The 21,158-nt window shown below is 45.1% G+C and overlaps 1 protein-coding gene across 1 annotated transcript in view; it reads right to left on the minus strand.

Moving 5' to 3' along the window:
- LOC138666526 (zinc finger protein 420-like) overlaps nt 1-21,158 on the minus strand; it is a 108,280-nt gene that overhangs the window by 61,172 nt on the left and 25,950 nt on the right. Inside the window, exons 7-8 of the mRNA XM_069754740.1 lie at nt 9,559-10,451; nt 8,742-8,881 (exon numbers count right to left, since the gene is read on the minus strand). Of these exons, the coding sequence (XP_069610841.1) occupies nt 8,742-8,881; nt 9,559-10,451 (1,033 nt within the window). The remainder of the gene's footprint in view (nt 1-8,741; nt 8,882-9,558; nt 10,452-21,158) is intronic.

Genomic DNA, 21,158 nt, shown 5'->3' on the forward strand with positions numbered 1-21,158 from the left:
TGCTTCACAAATTGATCTGTAAAAATGAAAAAGTACTTTTTTTTAACAAAAAAATTATTTTCGCCTCAATTTTTTCATTTTCACATGGGCAGTAGGATAAAATGGATCATAAAATTTGTTGGGCAATTTCTCCCGAGTACGTCGATACCTCATATGTGGGGGTAAACCACTGTTTGGGCACTCGGCAGGGCTCGGAAGGGAAGGCGCGCCATTTGACTTTTTGAATGGAAAATTAGCTCCAATTGTTAGCGGACACCATGTCGCGTTTGGAGAGCCCCTGTGTGCCTAAACATTGGAGCTCCCCCACAAGTGACCCCATTTTGGAAACTAGACCCCCCAAGGAACTTATCTAGATGCATATTGAGCACTTTAAACCCCCAGGTGCTTCACAGAAGTTTATAACGCAGAGCCATGAAAATAAAAAATAATTTTTCTTTCCTCAAAAATGATTTTTTAGCCTGGAATTTCCTATTTTGCCAAGGATAATAGGAGAAATTGGACCCCAAATATTGTTGTCCAGTTTGTACTGAGTACGCTGATACCCCATATGTGGGGGTAAACCACTGTTTGGGCGCACGGCAGGGCTCGGAAGGGATGGCACGCCATTTGGCTTTTTAAATGGAAAATTAGCTCCAATCATTAGCGGACACCATGTCACGTTTGGAGAGCCCCTGTGTGCCTAAACATTGGAGATCCCCCAGAAATGACACCATTTTGGAAACTAGACCCCCAAAGGAACTAATCTAGATGTGTGGTGAGGACTTTGAACCCCCAAGTGCTTCACAGAAGTTTATAACGCAGAGCCATGAAAATAAAAAAAAAAAATTATTTTCTCAAAAATGATCTTTTAGCCTGCAATTTTTTATTTTCCCAAGGGTAACAGGAGAAATTTGACCCCAAAAGTTGTTGTCCAGTTTCTCCCGAGTACGCTGATACCCCATATGTGGGGGTAAATCACTGTTTGGGCACATGCCGGGGCTCGGAAGTGAAGTAGTGACGTTTTGAAATGCAGACTTTGATGGAATGCTCTGTGGGCGTCACGTTGCGTTTGCAGAGCCCCTGATGTGGCTTTACAGTAGAAACCCCCCACAAGTGACCCCATTTTGGAAACTAGACCCCCAAAGGAACTTATCTAGATGTGTGGTGAGCACTTTGAACCCCCAAGTGCTTCATAGAAGTTTATAATGCAGAGCCGTGAAAATAATAAATACGTTTTCTTTCCTCAAAAATAATTATTTAGCCCAGAATTTTTTATTTTCCCAAGGGTTACAGAAGAAATTGGACCCCAAAAGTTGTTGTCCAGTTTCTCCTGAGTACGCTGATACCCCATGTGTGGAGGTAAACCACTGTTTGGGCACATGCCGAGGCTCGGAAGTGAAGTAGTGACGTTTTGAAATGCAGACTTTGATGGAATGCTCTGTGGGCGTCACGTTGCGTTTGCAGAGCCCCTGATGTGCCTAAACAGTAGAAACCCCCACAAGTGACCCCATTTTAGAAACTAGACCCCCCAAGGAACTTATCTAGATATGTGGTGAGCACTTTGAACCCCCAAGTGCTTCACAGACGTTTACAACGCAGAGCCGTGAAAATAAAAAATCATTTTTCTTTCCTCAAAAATTATGTTTTAGCAAGCATTTTTTTTCGATTCACAAGGGTAACAGGAGAAATTGGACCCCAGTAATTCTTGCGCAGTTTGTCCTGAGTATGCTGGTACCCCATATGTGGGGGTAAACCACTGTTTGGGCACACGTCAGGGCTCGGAAGTGAGGGAGCACCATTTGACTTTTTGAATACGAGATTGGCTGGAATCAATGGTGGCGCCATGTTGCGTTTGGAGACCCCTGATGTGCCTAAACAGTGGTAACCCCTCAATTCTAACTCCAACACTAACCCCCCCACACCCCTAACCCTAATCCCAACTGTAGCCATAACCCTAATCACAACCCTAACCACAACCCTAATTCCAACCCTAACCCTAAGGCTATGTGCCCACGGTACGGATTCGTGTGAGATATTTCCGCACCATTTTTGAAAAATCCGCGGGTAAAAGGCACTGCGTTTTACCTGCGGATTTTCCGCGGATTTCCAGTGTTTTTTGTGCGGATTTCACCTGCGGATTCCTATTGAGGAACAGGTGTAAAACGCTGTGGAATCCGCACAAAGAATTGACATGATGCGGAAAATACAACGCAGCGTTTCCGCGCGGTATTTTCCGCACCATGGGCACAGCGGATTTGGTTTTTCATATGTTTACATGGTACTGTAAACCTGATGGAACACTGCTGCGAATCCGCAGCCAAATCCGCACCATGTGCACGTAGCCTAATTCTAAAGGCATGTGCACACGCTGCGGAAAACGCTGCGGATCCGCAGCAGTTTCCCATGAGTTTACAGTTCAATGTAAACCTACGGGAAACAAAAATCGCTGTACACATGCTGCGGAAAAACTGCACGGAAACGCAGCGGTTTACATTCCGCAGCATGTCACTTCTTTGTGCGGATTCCGCAGCGGTTTTACAACTGCTCCAATAGAAAATCGCAGCTGTAAAACCGCAGTGAAATGCACAGAAAAAAACGCGGTAAATCCGCCATAAATCCGCAGCGGTTTAGCACTGCGGATTTATCAAATCCGCAGCGGAAAAATCCGCAGAGAACCAGAATATGTGTGCACATACCGAAACCCTAACCCTAGCCCTAACCCTAACCCTACCCCTAACCCTACCCCTACCCCTAACCCTACCCCTAACCCTAACCCTACCCCTAACCCTAACCCTATTCTAACATTAGTGGAAAAAAAAAAATTTCTTTATTTTTTTATTGTCCCTACCTATGGGGGTGACAAAGGGGGGGGGGTCATTTATTATTTTTTTTATTTTGATCACTGAGATATAATCTATCTCAGTGATCAAAATGCACTTTGGAACGAATCTGCCGGCCGGCAGATTCGGCGGGCGCACTGCGCATGCGCCCGCCATTTTGGAAGATGGCGGCGCCCAGGGAGAAGACGGACGGGACCCCGGCTGGATCGGTAAGTATGATGGGGTGGGGGGGGACCACGGGGGGGGGGGATCGGAGCACGGGGGGGGGGGAATCGGAGCGCGGGAGGGGTGGAACGGAGCACGGGGGGCGTGGAACGGAGCACGGGGGGGCTGGAATGGAGCACGGGGGGGCGGAACGGAGCACCGGGGGGGGGTGGATCGGAGTGCAGGGGGGGTGATTGGAGCACGGGGGGGTGATTGGAGCATGGGGGGAGCGGACAAGAGCACGGGGGGGGAGCGGAGCACTGGACGGAGGGGAGCCGGAGCAGTGTACCGGCCAGATCGGGGGGCTGGGGCGGCGATCGGTGGGGTGGGGTGGGGGCACATTAGTATTTCCAGCCATGGCCGATGATATTTCAGCATCGGCCATGGCTGGATTGTAATATTTCACCAGTTATAATAGGTGAAATATTACAAATCGCTCTGATTGGCAGTTTCACTTTCAACAGCCAATCAGAGCGATCGTAGCCACGAGGGGGTGAAGCCACCCCCCCTGGGCTAAACTACCACTCCCCCTGTCCCTGCAGATCGGGTGAAATGGGAGTTAACCCTTTCACCCGATCTGCAGGGACGCGATCTTTCCATGACGCCGCATAGGCGTCATGGGTCGGATTGGCACCGACTTTCATGACGCCTACGTGGCGTCATGGGTCGGGAAGGGGTTAAGTTGTGAAGAATCCTCAAATGGAAAAGGTGTTGTTTTTTTAGTCACCTTAGCGAATTTCAGACCAAGCCTTAGCCATCTATTCTTCTAACACAGTGTTCCCCAACTCCGGTCCTCAAGAGCCACCAACAGGTCATTTTTTCAGGATTTCCTTAGTATTGCACAGGTGATAACTGCATCACCTGGACAGGCAAGAATTTCATCACCTGTGCAATACTAAGGAAATCCTGAAAACATGACCTGTTGGTGGCTCTTGAGGACCGGAGTTGGGGAACAGCGTTCTAAAAGAAAACTCTCATTCATCTAGAATCTAACTCTGAATATTGTCATGGACCAGGAACACCATTTTTTTTTTATTTCAGTCCCTTAAACATTTCATCTTGTTCCTCAACTTCTATTGTTTTTTGTACTGCTGTTAGGAGTTCGTCCATGTCCTCAGTAGATATATATATTATTTTTTGGCCCCTTGGTCAAAGATTTGAGTCGTCTTTAGTTTTTCTTCCTCCAGCCAATCTTCAAGAATGGATGCATGAGGTTCTTCTAAGTCTGAACTCTAATCTAAACTAATCTTCCTCTTTTTGGTCACATGAGGTGCTACAGAACCCGATGCAGAGCGAAAAGAAGACGCACCCTCCATGGAAATAAAGGCTTGGTCCTACATTAGCGTGTTGTGATGCTGAGTCACAAAGTCGTAGTCAGGTAACGGTCCGAGGTCAAAATAACAGCAGAGCAGAACAAAGGGATTAAACAGATGGTCAGAACGAGGTCGAAGGTCAGGGAACTAAAGATCATCAAGCAAAACACTAGGCACAGAGAAAACCAACCACACTTAGCTGAAGCAACGTCTGCCAGAGATCTGGCACTAACAGCCCAGTTAAGTAGCTGGGCAATCACCTAGGACAGGGGTGGGGAATCTTTTTTCAGCGAAGGGCCATTTGGATATTTATAACATCCTTTGGGGGCTGTACAAACTCCGCCCACAAAGTACATGCTGACTCTAGCACTGGTTTCAGGATGTAATCTTTCATTGCACGCCCTTCAGTGTTCAGTAGTGAACACTGCATGTGTGTGCTAACAGAGCAAGAAGAAATTAATGAGCTGGTTGTAATTAAAATACACCTCCCTGCCCAAGAATGTGGTCCCTGAGAATCTACTCGGGGGCCTGATAAAAAGTAATCGAGGGCGTAAATGCCACTGGGGCCTGAAGTTCCTCACCCCTGACCTAAGACAATGAAAGCCTGGCGATAGCAAGCAACTCTCAGTCTCAGATATACAGCTCGGCTGTCCAATCAAAACACCGGACGTTCAGCACGCCCCTGAACTAGACTGGACACTGAGCTATCAAAGTACCAACAGCTTCAGCACGCCCCTGTACCAGATTAGATGGCTGAGCCATCAGTAACTGCATCCCAAACACACTGAGGGGTGGATTCGTGACAGGTATCTTCTTATCAGAGTCACTTATAGCGAAGTGACTATGACCCAGCATGGTGGGCATCCCTCGGATGCGATACCTCCTCTTCTTAAAGAATCTTCCTGTGAATCCAATCTGGGCGAGGACTCCCTGAAGGCCATTGGCATCTTCCTTCCATCAATTCATTGTTTTCCTACCAGGAGAGCTTGAAAACCTTAAACATTCCACAGCTGAATGCAACCGAAAGTGACGTCAATAGCCGGGGCTCTGTGTCCCGCATCACTCCCGGCGCACGCTCACTGCACGCCAGAATGGAAGGGAAGGAGAGAGGCTGGGGAACTATGGAAGGACCCCGGCCCTCCTCTAATCAAAAATTCCCTGAGACACAGAAGAACGGAGTGGTCCCAATCCTTGGCACACAGGAGCAGATGGAGAGAAGTAAGGCAGCATGATCAATCTCACAGCTCTCAGTCCCAGCATCTGCTGACCGCAGAACACCAGGATGACCTCTTCATGCCCCTAAGGACAGGAAAAACACTTAGGATTGGAGGTGGGGAGGGGCTATTTAACCTTTTTGCGTTTCCTGTCTCTATTAAGGAGGGGAGGAAACCTCATATTGTGCTGTTGTGGAGGGGGGAAAACAAGATTTCAGTGGCTATGCCTGCAGAAAAATAACAAATATATTGTTCTTGGAAGAAGAAAAAAAAAGGGAAGATGCAAAGATAAAAACCTAACGGTCCTTAAGGGATTAAATTTAAAATAAACAGACTCTGCGGAGGAATGAGAGATGGGAAATATCCAGAACATAAGTTGAAAAGAACCCTACAGAAAGTTAAAACCCAGCTCAAAAAGCTTTATAAAGTGATAACAATTACTAAAAAAATGAAGAGAAAAATAAACCAATTATGATGTTCGTATCTTCTTGTAATAAATGACACAAACACTTAAAATATATAGAGAAATTCAAAATGAAGATGTTAATTATTTTATTAGCTTTAGGATGGGATGTGAATTCGAAAAGGCTTAAATAGGGACAATTTTGCCACCAAATTCAATAATCAAAGAGAAACCTTAGATGGCTCACATTTGGTAATTACATTCAGTTGGCCATACAACCAATCCACGTAATGAATGCACTAGATGTCAGATAAAGACTAAAACTATTATGTCAACTTTTTGCCAATGTCATTCGAGGGCATTAAAAAATGTGAGACTGGCCAAAAGAAAGGCAGGACAACCACTTTAAAATATGGTTATTATGTATACCATAGTTATATCCAAGTTCTTTAAGGTTAAGAGGGTGCTCAACTGTTCTATAAAGGTGCCAGAAGAAAAATTGTCCAATATTCACTATAGATAGAAACTCCGGCACACAATGAAAAAGTAAGATTGTTCAATTGTTCATAACCTTTATTCCAAAGAAAATATATACGTTGGTGATTCCACATGCAAACACTCTGTCGACTTTAAACAGCTTATATATAATTCTCAACGTTTCGGCATTTTTTAGCCGAAACAGACTCCGGGAGGAGTCTGTGACTGCTCAAGTGACCTACCTTCACACTTGAGCGGTCACAGACTCCTCCCGGACCTCCTCACCGGACACTTAAGCGGCGTCTTTCTGCTAAGTGGGAGTTCCACCCCTGTTCCATATACTGATAAACAGCGGTCTCTTGAAAAAGGCTAAAAAATGCCGAAACGTTGAGAATTATATAGAAGCTGTTTAAAGTCGACAGAGTGTTTGCATGTGGAATCCCACCAACGTATATATTTTCTTTGGAATAAAGTTTATGAACAATTGAACAATCTTGCTTTTCATTGTGTGCCGGAGTTTCTATCTATAGTGAATATATCCAAGTTCTTGTCACAGCTTCACCAGGACTTGCTACTGTGACATCTGCTATTGTCGCCAGGCGCCGCTGTATTCATTCTACGGCCAACGCTGTTGTTAGAACAGATGTTGAAGACAGAAGCTCTGGATGGCACAGGCTCTGTCCAGCCACTTAGATTTGGGTGGCTGGGTGTGTGTGCTGTCCAGTAATCATATGGAGTTATCAGCTCACTGCCCCAGCTAATTGGACAGCACCACATCCTACTTTAGCTTTCCGTTTATTGCTATAAGCTGGCATTATACAGTCTTGTGCTTCTCTGGTTCAGTCCTGTTTGTTATTTCCTTGTTGTTTCATTGCTTCTTTTTTTGAACTTGGCTTATGCATTCTAACTATTCTTACAGACCTTGATTTGTGCTTGTGACGACACAGCATTCATTCTTAATTAGGCCAGATGTATTTCGGTAGGTCAAGAGACAGAGTATTGTTCATATGAGTATGAATGTTGACTTACTGTAGATTGAATTGATATTCGTGAATTATTCAATGGCTTCTTTTTACTGCTCATATCAGCTCGTACAGTTTATTGTGCTGCTATACTTAGAGGACAGGGATGCAGTGGTCAATGAACAATCGATGTTGACTACCCAAAGTATAAGTCCACGTAGCTTGTTGACCTGCAAATAGTGAAGGACAAACTATGCAGAAAGTTAACCTCATCCCACCTCCCATCTGACCTGTGAAAGATGGCCTGAAGGACAGATGTGGGTATAAAAGGGATCTTAAACCATCTGCAGAGAGACTCTACAGAAGAGCAGCCAGGACACCATGGCTCCAACCGGAGGGATACAGATTTAAAATACTACAGGAAGTCAGCTTACGAGCTGGAGGAATACAGATCTGATGCAGTGACCATCATTCAACCCATGGAGATGTTCGGAGAAGCCAGGGTGGGACCATCCAGTCACCTAGCCCCATGGAGATGTTCAGAGAAGCCAGGTTGGGACAATCAGGTTACATGGCCATGTACCTCAATGGACTGTCAGCTTCCTAAGCTTGTCATTACTTCCTCTCTGTTGGTGCCCACCAAAAACAGGGTGCCACTGGTGGGGGTAGTCGGCTCTGGAAGCCTCCAAGTTGAAGCTGCTATAATCCTGGAAAGCCAGCGAAAGGGTAAGAGTCTGTATTTGACACCATCTTGTACTTGCTGGGACTGTACTATATGTTACTGTCTGTTGATGATTCAATAAAGTATTGCTACATTGTTGTACCCTCACTCTGTGCTGTCTTAGTAGTATTCTGTCCACGGGAAAGGAGTACAGGTGTTCAGTGGGATGTGCCCTGGCCTATGCCGTCTTTCCAAAGACAGCCAGACCAATGGACCACAGCACCAACTACCCTCATGTCTCCACAGTTCTTTACGTGACTTCTCGGCTTTGACCCTTTTGGAAACCATTCCTGCCTCTGCTTCGCACCTCAGGATGGCAGCTCTGCCATAGGTAGTAAGCCAGTGAACCCCATTGTAAGTCCAGATCCCTATATAGGGGTTAAAGGGTGTTGGGGTTTCTCTGGAATCTGCTAGTCAAAGTGGCTTATGCCAAGTCTGTCCAAAGCAGCCTTTTTGGGTCTGTAGCCTTAGACAGACCACTAGATACAGTTCTTGATGTCTATGAAGTGAATAAAACATTTGTGGACAAAACATTTCTCATATTATCCACATGACTGTTTTGTACACTGAGATCCTTGATGCGCAGTTTTATCAGCGTTGTAGCTGAAGCACTTTCTACATGCACTACATATAGAAAAGCTTTTTCCCGCTGTTACTCCTTTGTTGTAAATTAAGATCTGGTTTTTGAGGACAAGAATTCCCACATTCAAAACATGAATATGGCTTCTCTCCTGTGTGAACTCTCTGATGTGTAGCAATATGTGATTTCTTGGTAAAATATTTTAAACATTCTGAGCATAAAAATGTCTTCTATCCTGTGTGACTTCTTTGATGTGCAACTATATGTCCTTTCCATTTAACAGATTTACCATATTCTGAACTTGAAAATAGTTTCTTTCCTGTGGCACAGTGTACGAGGGGAGATATGTGTCACTGCGCATGTTGGTGTCAGTGGTATGAAACCAGGATATTTTTCCTCCAGCACACTAAGTGTTGGGATGGTTAAAGTAAGCTGCATACATGGGCTGGTTTTATGTGAGCACTCAGAGTGGGCGGGGGAGTGCTCACCATATCTATTCCTGCAGCCGACACCGGCAGGTGTACTAGCAGGACCTGCGGTGATGTCACATTCATGTGATCATCACATGGTCCTGGTTAAATACCTGGATATGTGAGACAGTCTGTGCAGTGTCTTGGGAGAGGAGGTACTCCCACATAGCTCCAAGGAAGAGCGGAGGACACGGCCTGGTGCCTGCAAGTTGAGACCTGCAGAGGAAAGGACGCTGTTACCCTTGACTTGTTTTTGTGTTTTTTTTCCCTTAAGCCAGAAAGGCTCTATTTTGTTTTGTGATCCCTGTCTTGGTGTATGTGGACTCCAATAAACCAGCAGGTGCTTCACCGCCAAAGTTTTCTGTGTTTACCTGAAGAAGCAGCTAAACGCGTCAACCCCTCACACCTGTGTGAATTTTCTGATGTCGTAAAATAAGTGATTTCTGGCTAAAACATTTTCCACATTCTGAACATGAAAAAGGCTTCTCCCCTGTGTGAGTTCTTTGATGTTCAACAAGATTTGATTTCCACCTAAAACATTTCCCACATTCTGAGCATGAATAAGGACGCTCTCCTGTGTGACTTTTCTGATGTGTAATCACAGAAGATTTCTGGCCAAAAAATTTCCCACATTCAGAACATGAAAATGGCTTCTCTCCTGTGTGAACTCTCTGATGTATAGCAACATGTGATTTCTGGGTAAAATATTTCCCACATTCTGAGCATGAAAAGGGTTTCTCCCCTGTGTGACTTCTTTGATGTGCCACTAAAACTGCCTTTTGTTTAAAAGACTTACCACATTCTGAACATTGAAATGGTTTCTCACTTGTGTGAAGTCTGTGATGTCTAAAAAGAACTGATTTCTGGCTAAAACATTTCCCACATACTGAACATGAAAAAGGCTTCTCCCCTGTGTGAGTTCTTTGATGCTCAACAAAACTTGATTTCCATTTAAAACATTTCCCACATTCTGTACATGAATATGGCTTCTCCGCTGTGTGAATTTGTCGATGTGTCACAAGATCGGATTTATGGTTGAAGCATTTTCCACATTCTGAACATGAGTAGGACTTAATTCCTGTATTAACTCTTTGATTTTGCTTCACAATTTGCGATGAAGATAGGACCAACTGAAAAGGATCAGGTGATAGATTTTGGTTGTGAAGTCTTGAGTTTTCATACGGGATAATTGCGTGCTTGTCACATGTATCATGTGTGATTACTTCATCACTTGCTTTAAAATCTGAATACATTTGATGTTCTTCTTGTCTCCGAGAATATTCATCTGCTAAGAATAAACTCAGATTTACTATTTTTTTTTAAATTAAATCACTTTGAAATTATATTTATTTTTTTTAAACAATTTCTATATAAAATTTTTACAAGAATTGCATGTCATGGAGTCAAGTGCCTATTTATTGACTGATTAAGGTAGATGTGACAGAGTACAATTTAATAGACGCAGAAGTTTTTGACCTTTGTATTTAGTTCAGCATCCTAAAAAGTTTCAATTCTCCCACCTGAGCTGTGATCTTTGTAGCTCCTCCAGAGTGACCATGGGCCATTTGGCTGCTTCTCTAAAACGAATGAGTGCAATCCGACAAAATAAAAAAAAATAAAAATCGAATTGCACTCTGACTAATGTTATTCAATGATTCAGTGCTCATCTGTAATGTTTTCCTCCGCTCAGATTGGACTGAGAAGAGAATGGCAGCATGCTGCAAGTGGTGTATATTGGATGAGACTCGCCAATGAAAGTCAAGGGGTGTGAGAAAAATTTTTCTCAAGCACCCATCTCACAGGAAACCGGACATTTCATCATCCGAGTACAATAAATTCACAACCCTTATTCTCAGAATAGAAGAGATATATAGAATAAAGAAAAGAAAAATCCTCCAAATCTTTAATAACCAGCTGAGGGAAAGCTGACAGCTGGGGGCTGATGTTTATAGCCTTGGAAGGGGATACACAACATGGAGCTTTCCAGACTATTAATATCAGTTCACAACTGTCTACTTAGCCTTTACTGGTTATTAAAATGGGGGACCCCAAACAAATGACATGGTGCCCACTGCTATAATTAATAACCAGCAAAAGACGGGCAGACAGCTGTGGGCTGACATTAATAGGCTTGGAAGGGGCCATGGATATTGGCCAGACTAAGAACATCAGCCCTCAGCCGCCCCAGAAATGGCGCATCCATAAGATGCGCCAAGTCTGGCGCTTAGCCTTGCTCTTCTCACTTGACCTGGTGTGGTGGCAAGTGGGGTAATTGGGTTGGGGTTGCTGTAAGCTGTTTTATGGCCGCTGACATCAAGCCACGGATTAGTACTGGAAAGGCGACTATAAGACACCCCCATTACTAACCCCATAGACATATTGTAAAAAATACAGACACAATAAAGACCTTTAACCTTCGTCCGGCTGAGTAGGTACAATTGTAACTATTCCGTTTTAAAATTGCAATAACTTTTTTTTCGAAAAGCCGTAGAGGGCTGAAATTTGTGACATCTCTGCAGTTTTGGTCCAGAATATATTGGCCAAATTTCAATAAAATATACATGAAGGTACAATTGTACCTCTGCAGCCTGTTAACGTTGTAAAATTATGCAGCCTGACGAAGGTTAATTGAAAGAAAGGCACTCTCTTATTTTAAATAAATACTACCCATCCCTTTTTTCCCATTTCCTACTGTAAAACCAAAAATAATAAATCACCATATTCCTCACCTGTCTGCCGAGAATCCCTATGTGATGCTGTTGCATAAAGAACTACAGCTCTGTCACATCTAGGTGGTTTGTTGAGCAGTGGCATGATATGATCGCTCAGCAAGAGAGCCAGAACACACAGACAGGAACGTGATTACGCTCCTGCAGTGTATAACGCTGACGCAAGAAAGGTCACCGGAGTTCAAAGCTGATGAAACCTCTCACACTGCGAGTGGTGACGTCAGTGAGGTGACCGGGGTTCATCAGCTATGAACTCAGGTGACCTTCCTCACATCAGCGCTATACACTACAAAACCGCTCTCATGCTCCTGCCTCAGTGTGTTCCGGCTGGCTTGCTGAGTGGCCCATCATGCCACTGCTAAACAAGCCATCCAGATGTAGTAGTGCTGGATGTCTTCCTGGGACAATTGGATTGTCGTCAGACAGGTGAGGAATATGGTGGTTAATTATTTTTTATTTTACTTGAATAAATGGGTAAAAGAGGGTGAGGGGTGTTTATTTCAAATAAAGGAATAGTCTTTATTTCAATTAAAGTAATTTACTCTGCATGTTTTTATTACATTTATGATATGGTGTCATGTCCCATGATTTGGAATCATACAGACAGTATTGGATTTTATTATATTGTTGATGTCATTGCTGTGTATAGATCTGTCCCTTTTAGAGGTTGTTCTCCTCTCCCATGCATGTGACTTCTATAAGCTACAGAACAGACATCAGAAGATCTGCTTACATCATATAGATATCGTCAGCTTGTATCACTGTGTGAGCAGCATAGCCCCTTCCCCAGCCTTCACCCTGCAGAGACTGCAGCAGCTCATATTACACAGATCCTATCTGCCTGGGAGCTACAATGGCTGAAGGAAAGTCTGCAGTATCCTAAAGGTACCGTCACATTTAGCGACGCTGCAGCGATCCAGACAACGATCCCGATCGCTGCAGCGTCGCTGTTTGGTCGCTGGAGAGCTGTCACACAGACAGCTCTCCAGCGACCAACGATGCCGGTCCCCTGGTAACCAGGGTAAACATCGGGTTACTAAGCGCAGGGCCGCACTTAGTAACCTGATGTTTACCCTGGTTACCAGCGTAAACGTAAAAAAAAACAAACACTACATACTTACATTCCGGTGTCTGTCCCCCGGCGCTGTGCTTCTCTGCACTGACTGTGAGCGCCAGCCGGAAAGCACAGCGGTGACGTCATCGCTGTGCTCTGCTTTCCGGCTGGCCGGTGCTCACAGTGCAGAGAAGCACAGCGCCGGAGAACAGACAGCGGAAGGTAAGTATGTAGTGTTTTTCTGTTTACCCTGGTTACCAGTGAAGACATCGCTGAATCGGCGTCACACACGCCGATTCAGCGATGTCTGCAGGAGGTCCAGCGACGAAATAAAGTGCTGGACTTTCTGCTCCGACCAACGATGGCACAGCAGGATCCTGATCGCAGCTGCCTGTCAAACTCAACGATATCGCTAGCCAGGACGCTGCAACGTCACGGATCGCTAGTGATATCGTTCAGTGTGACGGTACCTTTAAAAGGGGAGCAGGAGCACACAGAAAACTTGTCACAATCCACTAAGGGTATGTTTCCATGGTCAGGATTGCATCAGGATTTGCTCAGGATTTGACGCAAACTCTGCACCAAATCTGGACCTGAGGTCACTGGCAGGTCACCTGTGTTTTTACATGCATTTTTTTTAATGCGGATTTGTGTGTTTTTGTAAGCTATAAAGTTATACAAAAAAAAAAGATTTGTGATGTCATTTCTTGTCCAACCTCTTCATCTACATACTCTTGTATCTATCTATTGTATCTATCTATCTATCTATAGATATATCTATTTATAGATAGATAGATATATCGGTAGATAATAGGTAGGTAGATAGATAGATAATAGATAGATAGATAATACCAAGCCCGATGTTTAGTAATAAACATAATAAAATGTTAATAAAGAGTTAGGCCGGGATCACACTTGCGAGAAACTCCGACGAGCCTCGCCTCAATAGCTGGCACTGCCGCTGGCACTCGGGACCAGAGTGTGCGGCTGCATGTATTTCTATGCAGATGAACACTACAGTCCGAGTGCCACTGGCAGTGCCGGGTATTGAAGCGAGAGACTCGTGTGAGTTTCTCGCAAGTGTGACCCAGGCCTTAAAAGCAATATCTGTTTAATTAAAAAAAAAAAAAGTGAAAAAAATAGCGTGGGCTCCCGCGCAATTTTCTGCACCACAGAGGAAAAGCCAACGACTGGGGGCTGATGTTTGTAGCTTGGGAAGGGGTTAATACCCATGGATCTTCCCAGGCTATGAATATCAGCCCGCAGCTGTATATTTAGCCTTTACTGGCTATAAAAAATAGGGGGTCCCCCTATAATTTATAGCCAGAAAGGCTAAGCAGACAGCTGCGGGCTGATATTCATAGCCTAGAGAGGGGCCATGGATATTGGCCCCCCCGCTACAAATACCAGCCCCCAGCCGCCCCAGAAATGGCGCATCTGTAAGATGCGCCAATTCCGGCGCTTAGCCTCTCTCTTTCCACTCCCCTGTAGTGGTGGGATATGGGGTAATAATGGGTTAATGTCACCTTTGTAATGTGACATTAAGTCGGCTTAGTTATGGAGAGGCGTCAATAAGATACCTACCAGTACTAATCCTATACTTGTGAAAGGGTTAATAAAACACACACACATGCAGAATAAAGTATTTTAATGAAATAAAACACCACACAGTTTTGACCATATTTTTATTGTACACTCAATCCATGCGATGCCCTCGTCTCCTGGAAAAAAAGAAAAATAATAAACCAACAGTATACTCCCTGAGTCCGACGTAGTCCATTTAATAACGAGTGTCCCACGACGAGTCCCGCTCTGCTACATCTGGATGCTTGACATCCAGACATAGCAGAGCCTGTAGATGACCGCTGGAGATAACTCTCCAGCGATCACCTACACTGCAGCATTCTAACAATCACCTGATCGTGAGAACCAGACTAGTGACCGGAGATAACCCCCAGTCACGTGCATGGCAGTTCTCGCGGTAAGATAAGTTATCGCGAGAACTTAGCTTACCGCGAGAACTGCAGTGGACACGGGACTTCCGGCGGCGAGACAGGTAAGAGCTTATTTAAATTAGGACACATGCGTAGTAAGCTGCCTTTACGCAGTTACTACGCATGTGAATAATCATTAGATGCTATTTTACCGCATCTAATAATTATCCATGATAAATTTACGGTGCAGCGACGGAGCGTCGCCGCATTGTAAACAGACATGCTGCATTCTGAAAAGACGCGCCGCATGTCCATTTATGCGGGGCTGCCGCATGCGTATTTCAACGCATAACGGAGACGGCATTTCATGAAATCCCCTCCACTATGCTGTAACATCTGGACGCTGCGTGTTTGACGCTTCGGCTCTACACAGCGTCAAACACGCAGCGTTTCCTGACCGTGGAAACACACCCTTACAGACCAAAGCGCTCTGCTAAGCCTTCAAGGAAAGCTAAAGAGAACCTTGAAACCATTAAACACGAACTTTTTTGTGATCTTCCAGGATCGCTGAGCGGAGATGGAAGCGATCCTGCTCTGCCGACCACTTCACTGCATACAAGCAGTCCCTCACCAGCTTCAAGTCCACGCTCACTGCTGCAAAACAAACTTCTCATTTCTCATATCCTCCCTGTCTCACAACCCTAAACAGCTTTTCAACACTTTCAATTCTCTACTCCGTCCCACCGCACCCCCTTTCTCCCCTCTCATTTCTGCTGAAGACTTTGCCTCTTTCTTTAAACAGAAGATCGATACAGAGAAAGCTTTGGCCCACAGCTCCCAATGCCCCTCTTAGCTGCTCAACCCTGCTCCTCCAAAACCAGCTTCTCCACTATGGCAGAAGATCAGCTCTCTACCCTCCTGTCAAGATCACACCTCACCACTTGCACGCTTGACCCGCTCCCGTCCCACCTCATCCCAACCCTAAAACACCTCTTCAACCTCTCACTCACAACAGGTATCTTTCCCTCATCCTTCAAACATGCCAAGATCACACCCATCCTCAAAAAGCCCTCCCTCGACCCATCCTATGTGTTTAGCTATCGCCCGATATCTCTTCTCCCTTATGCCTCAAAACTACTGGAACAGCAAGTCAATCTTGAACTGTCCTCCCACCTCTCCTCCTGCTCCCTCTTTGACCGGTTACAATCTGGCTTCTGATCCCATCACTCAACTGAAACTGCCCTAACTAAAGTCACCAATGACCTACTAACTGCCAAGAGCAAGCGACACTAATCTGTCCTTCTCCTGGACCTGTCTTCTGCCTTTGACACTGTGGACCACTCCCTTCTGCTACAGATCTTCTCATCTCTTGGTATCACAGACTTGGCCCTATCCTGGATCTCGTCATATCTGACAGACCGAACATTCAGTGTCTCCCTCCCCACACCACCTCCTCACTCTGCTCCTTGTCTGTCGGTGTTCCTCAAGGCTCTGTTCTAGGACCCCAACTCTTCTCCATCTACACCTTCTGCCTGGGACAGCTCATAGAATCCCACGGTATGCAGTATCATCACTATGCCGATGACACGCAGATCTACCTATCTGGACCCGACCTCACTTCTTTACCAAAATCCCACACTGTCTGTCTGCTATCTCGGCCTTCTTTTCTGCTTGCTTTCTAAAATTAAACATGAACAAAACAGAATTCATCATCTTTCCCCCATCTCACTCTAACCTTCCACCAGACCTATCTATCAATGTCAATGGCTGCTCACTTTCCCCAGTCCCACATGCCCGGTGCCTCGGGGTGATCCTCAACTCTGCCCTCTCTTTCAAGCCACATATCCAAGCCTTTGCCTCCTCCTGCCGTCTCAAACTCATAAATTTCTCCCAGATCCGCGCATTGCTTGACCGCGACACCACAAAAACACTAGTGCATGCCCTTATCATCTTCCACCTTGACTACTGCAGCCTCCTACTCTCTGGCCTCCCCTCTAGCACTCTGGCACCACTCCAATCCATGCTACACTCTGCTGCCGATTAATCTACCTGTCTCCCGGTTATTCCCCAGCCTCTCCCCTATGCCAAGCCCTTTACTGGCTTCCGATTGCCCAGAGACTCCAGTTCATAACCCTTACAATGACATACAAAGCCATCCACAACCTGTCTCCTCCATACATCTGTGACATGGTCTCCCGGTACTTACCTACACACAACCTCTGATCCTCTTAAGATCTCCTTGTCTACTCCCCTCTCATCTCTTTTTCCCCACAACCGCATCCAAGACTTCTCCCGTGCTTCCCCCATACTCTGGAACTCTCTACACCAACACATCAGACTCTCGCCTACCATAGAAACCTTCAAAAAGAACCTGAAGACACCTCTTCTGACAAGCCTATAACCTGCAGTTATCCTCAACCTACTGAACCGCTGCATGACCAGCTCTACCGTCTCCTAGTGTAGCCTCACCCATCCCCGGCGGGTCCTCCCTCCTTATGTACCTGTGTGCCTTGTTTTTTGCTCATGTTTAATTGTATTTGCCTATACAGGTCCTTCTCAAAAAATTAGCATATAGTGTTAAATTTCATTATTTACCATAATGTAATGATTACAATTAAACTTTCATATATTATAGATTCATTATCCACCAACTGAAATTTGTCAGGTCTTTTATTGTTTTAATACTGATGATTTTGGCATACAACTCCTGATAACCCAAAAAACCTGTCTCAATAAATTAGCATATCAAGAAAAGGTTCTCTAAACGACCTATTACCCTAATCTTCTGAATCAACTAATTAACTCTAAACACATGCAAAAGATACCTGAGGCTTTTATAAACTCCCTGCCTGGTTCATTACTCAAAACCCCCATCATGGGTAAGACTAGCGACCTGACAGATGTCAAGAAGGCCATCATTGACACCCTCAAGCAAGAGGGTAAGACCCAGAAAGAAATTTCTCAACAAATAGGCTGTTCCCAGAGTGCTGTATCAAGGCACCTCAATGGTAAGTCTGTTGGAAGGAAACAATGTGGCAGAAAACGCTGTACAACGAGAAGAGGAGACTGGACCCTGAGGAAGATTGTGGAGAAGGACCGATTCCAGACCTTGGGGAACCTGAGGAAGCAGTGGACTGAGTCTGGTGTGGAAACATCCAGAGCCACCGTGCACAGGCGTGTGCAGGAAATGGGCTACAGGTGCCGCATTCCCCAGGTAAAGCCACTTTTGAACCATAAACAGCGGCAGAGGCGCCTGACCTGGGCTACAGAGAAGCAGCACTGGACTGTTGCTAAGTGGTCCCAAGTACTTTTTTCTGATGAAAGCAAATTTTGCATGTCATTCGGAAATCAAGGTGCCAGAGTCTGGAGGAAGACTGGGGAGAAGGAAATGCCAAAATGCCTGAAGTCCAGTGTCAAGTACCCACAGTCAGTGATGGTGTGGGGTGCCATGTCAGCTGCTGGTGTTGGTCCACTGTGTTTCATCAAGGGCAGGGTCAATGCAGCTAGCTATCAGGAGATTTTGGAGCACTTCATGCTTCCATCGGCTGAAATGCTTTATGGAGATGAAGATTTCATTTTTCAGCACGACCTGGCACCTGCTCACAGTGCCAAAACCACTGGTAAATGGTTTACTGACCATGGTATTACTGTGCTCAATTGGCCTGCCAACTCTCCTGACCTGAACCCCATAGAGAATCTGTGGGATATTGTGAAGAGAAAGTTGAGAGACGCAAGACCCAACACTCTGGATGAGCTTAAGGCCGCTATTGAAGCATCCTGGGCCTCCATAACATCTCAGCAGTGTCACAGGCTGATTGCCTCCATGCCACGCTGCATTGAAGCAGTCATTTCTGCCAAAGGATTCCCGACCAAGTATTGAGTGCATAACTGAACATTATTATTTGTTGTTTTTTTTGTTTGTTATTAAAAAACACTTTTATTTGATTGGATGGGTGAAATATGCTAATTTATTGAGACAGGTTTTTTGGGTTATCAGGAGTTGTATGCCAAAATCATCAGTATTAAAACAATAAAAGACCTGACAAATTTCAGTTGGTGGATAATGAATCTATAATATATGAAAGTTTAATTGTAATTATTACATTATGGTAAATAATGAAATTTAACACTATATGCTAATTTTTTGAGAAGGACCTGTATTTGACTTATGGCAAAAACTGCAGTCACATTAACAGCATCTCCAGGTCTGCCTTTCATGAGCCACCACTAGAGGGAGCACTAAAGCAACTATGTGAAATACACCAGACTTATTCCAGAAGAGTGTATGACTACGTTGCCATGTTGGAGAAACTGGCTGTGTGCACACGTTGCGGATTTACTGCGGATCCACTGCGTTTTTTGCCGTGCAGAAATGCTGCGGATCCACAAGTGACTTACAGTACAATGTAAATCAATGAAAAAAAAAAATGCTGCGCTAATGGTGCAGAAAATTCCGCACAGAAAAGCTGCGGATTAAAAGAAGCAGCATGTCACTTCTTTTGTGCGGATCTGCAGCGTTTTTGTACCCATTCCATTATAGAAATCCGCAGGGGTACAAACGCATGAAATCCGCAGTAAATCCGCACAAAATCCAGAAAAAAAACGCATCAAATCCGTACCTGCATTTTCGGCCACGAGAAGCAGAATCCACACAAAGGAAAACCGAAATGGAAGAGAAGGTTGCGCGTGAGAAAGCAGAAGTAGAAGCGACCATCGCACGCAAGAGAGCCGCAATAGACGCTCTCGTGAAGGAATGTGAGCATGCCACGGCCATGACGAGGTTAAGGGTCCTGGAACAAGCTATTAATGGGAGTCATAGCGACCGCATCGGTTTAAGTGAGTTTGATACGGAAGACCCCTGTAAGCGCACGAGAGACTATGTATTAAATCAAAATAGCACACCACCACCTCCAACAATTGTTCCCGACAGCACAGACACCTCTCCAAGGCAACAGGATGCAGATCTTGCTCCTACACCCTGCTTTCAAGGTCAGTACAATACGCTGCCAATCCCTTGTCCTGAACCTAACCATCCATCAGGACATACCAGGTACCTGCGCCACAGCCAATCTTATACACAGATGCTCGAGAACAAGCCAATATGCTGCCAAGTCGTTATACTCCAGACAACCATACAGCTCCAGTCACATCTATGGCAGAAACTATTGTCAGTAAACCGGTAACAGCACTAAATGCTTATGCCGCACCACACTATCCTACGTTTCTAAGTCAAGACGCTACAGACCATATGAACAGCGCTACTCAGCCAGCAATTGTCTTCCCAAAGTCAGAGAAAACTGACATGTCTGACTTTGCAAGGTACATGGTTCGCCGTGAACTTACTAAGACTGGTCTCACAAGGTTCGATGATCAACTAGAGAACTATAGAGGTTGGAAATGTGCCCTTTAAGCCACAATTATTGACCTTGGCCTCACTGCTGCTGAAGAGCTGGATCTGCTAATCAGGTGGCTCAGACCTCAATCCACAGAGCGAGTCAGGAGGCTCAGATCCGTCAACATCAGTAATCCAGCAGCAGGTCTCATGGCTGCATGGGAAAGACTAGAACGTAGCTTTGGCAGTCCTGAAGCCATAGAGAATGCATTGTTCAAGCGACTACAGGATTTCCCTAAAATATCCGGCAAGGAGAGTTCAAAATTCCTAGAGCTCAGCGACCTGCTCTAAGAGCTCCAGTTAGCCAAGGCAGGCACGCACCTACCTGGCCTCAGCTACCTGGATACCGCTCGGGGTGTTAACCCAATAGTTTTCCTTTCTTCCATTTTCCTACTTCTGTGCGTTTATCAAGGATATTGCAGAGTATAAGACTGACCCACGATTTTCCTATGAAGAACCCAGCGGACCCGGTATGAGAGCCCATGTTCTAACCTGCAAAGCCGAAGAGGTCCAGTGTTAGTGAAAAAGACCGACATTCTTCCCACACCAACATCAGCTCTAGACAAGAGCAACACAGGTGAAAAGGTTGAAAATTCTAATCGTATGTGTCGCATTCATAAGAAGCCACATCCCTAAAGAAGTGCATTGGCTTCAGAAAAAAAACGCCCCAGAAGCGCAAGGAACTTCTAAAGATGTTTGGGGTATGTTACAAATGTTGTGCTTCTACTGAACACCTTGCGGAGGAGAGTAAAATTCCTATTAAGTGTTTGGAGAGTGACAGTGAGGACCACGTGCAAGCACAGCTCACCTTCCGTACCCACCACAAGCTATGGCGGGGAGGGAACAGAACAAGAAAGTCCTACCAAGGTATCATCTTCATGCACAG

This window comes from Ranitomeya imitator, chromosome 2, assembly GCF_032444005.1.
Source record: "Ranitomeya imitator isolate aRanImi1 chromosome 2, aRanImi1.pri, whole genome shotgun sequence".
Taxonomy (NCBI): Eukaryota; Metazoa; Chordata; class Amphibia; order Anura; family Dendrobatidae; genus Ranitomeya; species Ranitomeya imitator.